The sequence below is a fragment of the Austrofundulus limnaeus genome, unplaced genomic scaffold (genome assembly GCF_001266775.1).
Source record: "Austrofundulus limnaeus strain Quisiro unplaced genomic scaffold, Austrofundulus_limnaeus-1.0 Scaffold471, whole genome shotgun sequence".
Taxonomy (NCBI): Eukaryota; Metazoa; Chordata; class Actinopteri; order Cyprinodontiformes; family Rivulidae; genus Austrofundulus; species Austrofundulus limnaeus.
Window position 1 is genome coordinate 179,820 of NW_013952873.1, and position 2,063 is coordinate 181,882.

The 2,063-nt window shown below is 38.9% G+C and overlaps 1 protein-coding gene across 1 annotated transcript in view; it reads left to right on the forward strand.

Annotated features, from left to right (window-relative positions):
- rnf141 (ring finger protein 141) overlaps nt 1–2,063 on the forward strand; it is a 9,533-nt gene that overhangs the window by 3,512 nt on the left and 3,958 nt on the right. The window contains exon 4 of the mRNA XM_014025375.1: nt 655–836. Coding sequence (XP_013880829.1) covers nt 655–836 — 182 coding nt within the window. The remainder of the gene's footprint in view (nt 1–654; nt 837–2,063) is intronic.

A 2,063-nucleotide genomic window follows, 5' to 3' on the forward strand; every position in this document is an offset into this window, starting at 1 on the left:
AGCGGTGCAGCAAGGAAAAATGTCCCCCGGGAAACAACAGTTCACTGGCGGCCGCGACGAAACGTTCCGCTATTTAAACCGGAATGTCGGGTATTCAAAAAATTCATATCGTAACAAAAATAAAAACCGGTATTCGGTACAAAACGGTATACCGCCCAGCACTAGTGGGAGTTGATTTGGGTTGCATTTGATTTTGTTCACAGTTTCTTTGAACCCTGATATATTTACAGTATAACTATTGGAGCTAAACCAAGAGTTTGTTTACACGTGAACGATCTCGGGAAATGTCCACAAACTTTCACACTTGAGATTTGGTTTCAGAAAGCTTCATTTCCACAGAAAACGAGTGCAGTTGTTGTGTGAATGACAGTCGAACTGCAGAAGTAACAGCAAAGAGATGTTCCTTCAAAAAAGAGAAGCTCTTTATGTATTTTGATACAGACTGTAAACAACACAGGATTTCACAGGATTTAAACACTTTGTGTTTATATAAACTTTGACTTTATTGATTGAGGAAGAACAATCACGCTAATGACAAACACGTACTCACAGAAACTTTGCTGTAAGTGTAAAGCAGACACGGCTGTTGGCTGCAAAAACCCACTTAATGCAGGACTGAAAGTGATGCATGTTTTTGCTTTTATCTCCTCGTAGATCAACAAAGAAAATGGTACGGTGGAAGCATCACGGATCATGAACCTGTACCAGTTCATCCAGTTGTATCGTGACATTACCAGTCAGGCTGCTGAGGTGCTGACAGCTGAGGGTTCCATCAAGGACCCGTCAGCCCAGCTGCCCTCCACGGACTCCTGCCAGGCCAGCATGTGGATGGGGAGGTCAGGACACAGAGGATTTGTCATAGTCAGATATAAATCACTATTCAAATTTGGCATCTAATTAGATACTTATTTGCAGTAATATTGATACCGGTAGTGCCGTCTTTGTCCCAAAAACACAAACGCTCTGCTGCTCTTCTCACTATGTGCTGAACACACAAACATCAGCTGGCTTTAATACTATTGTTCTAATTCTCATCATTTTCATTCATTCCTCTAAAAACTGTTGTTTGTGACACAAGAAAACAGAATTAATTAAAATACTTTATGTTCTTCCTTCATCGTTTTTAGGTATAACAAAAACTAAAGCTTTTAAAAGAGCTTTATTCAATTACATGCCATGTAGGGCGTTATAATTGCACATTTATGAATTGATATGCTATGTTACTAATGTTAAATTATGCTGATATTATGTGCTTTCCAAGCCTATATTTCAATTTTATACTAAAATAAAGTAACTATGTCACATTTTCAGCTTATGAAAGAGCTACATGTTTGTAAAACTCCCCCAAACAATTTACTTCTCATCTTGACAGTTTCTAAACGCCTTGAAATAGGTCTCTGTCTCTTTAAGAAAATCCAACCACTTCGGTCACGCCCATTTCAGCATGTAGCCTGCCGGAGTCGCGCGCGGGGGAGGGGCCTCTGACATGAGGAAGTTCGGCTTAAAGACACATCCCAGAGGAGGAGCTTGTCCCAAAAGGACACATCCCAGGGGCGTTTCTTTTGCTCCTCAGCATGGCTGCCTAAAAACGCTGCAGGATTTCTCAAACATGCATGAATGAGTCAAAGCAAGGCTTTGGGCATGTTTTTTTATGAGAGGATAACATTATAACATGATATAAAACTCAAAAAAGTTGATTTTACATGATATTGCCACTTTAAATGTTTTTTGTTTTGTTTTGTTTGTTTTTAAGGACCCCAGGAAGAGTAGTAGCCTTTGTTACAGCAATGGCTAATGGGGATCCAAATCATGATAAAGATAAAAAATTTATTACATTTTTCGTTTAAAGAGTAACTTACCCCAAAATTAACTTTTTTTAGCTGATAAACTGTCTAGAATGTGTCTAAAATGTTATATAGTACTGTTTCAGTGCTAATTTTGATGTTTTTGTGCGTATTTGTTCAAATCTAATATTTGGTCTAAACATGTCTTTTTGCTGCTCGTGTGGGTAGAGCAGTGGTACTGCAGGCTAATTTACATATTGGTTAACGGCTCTCCCCGGT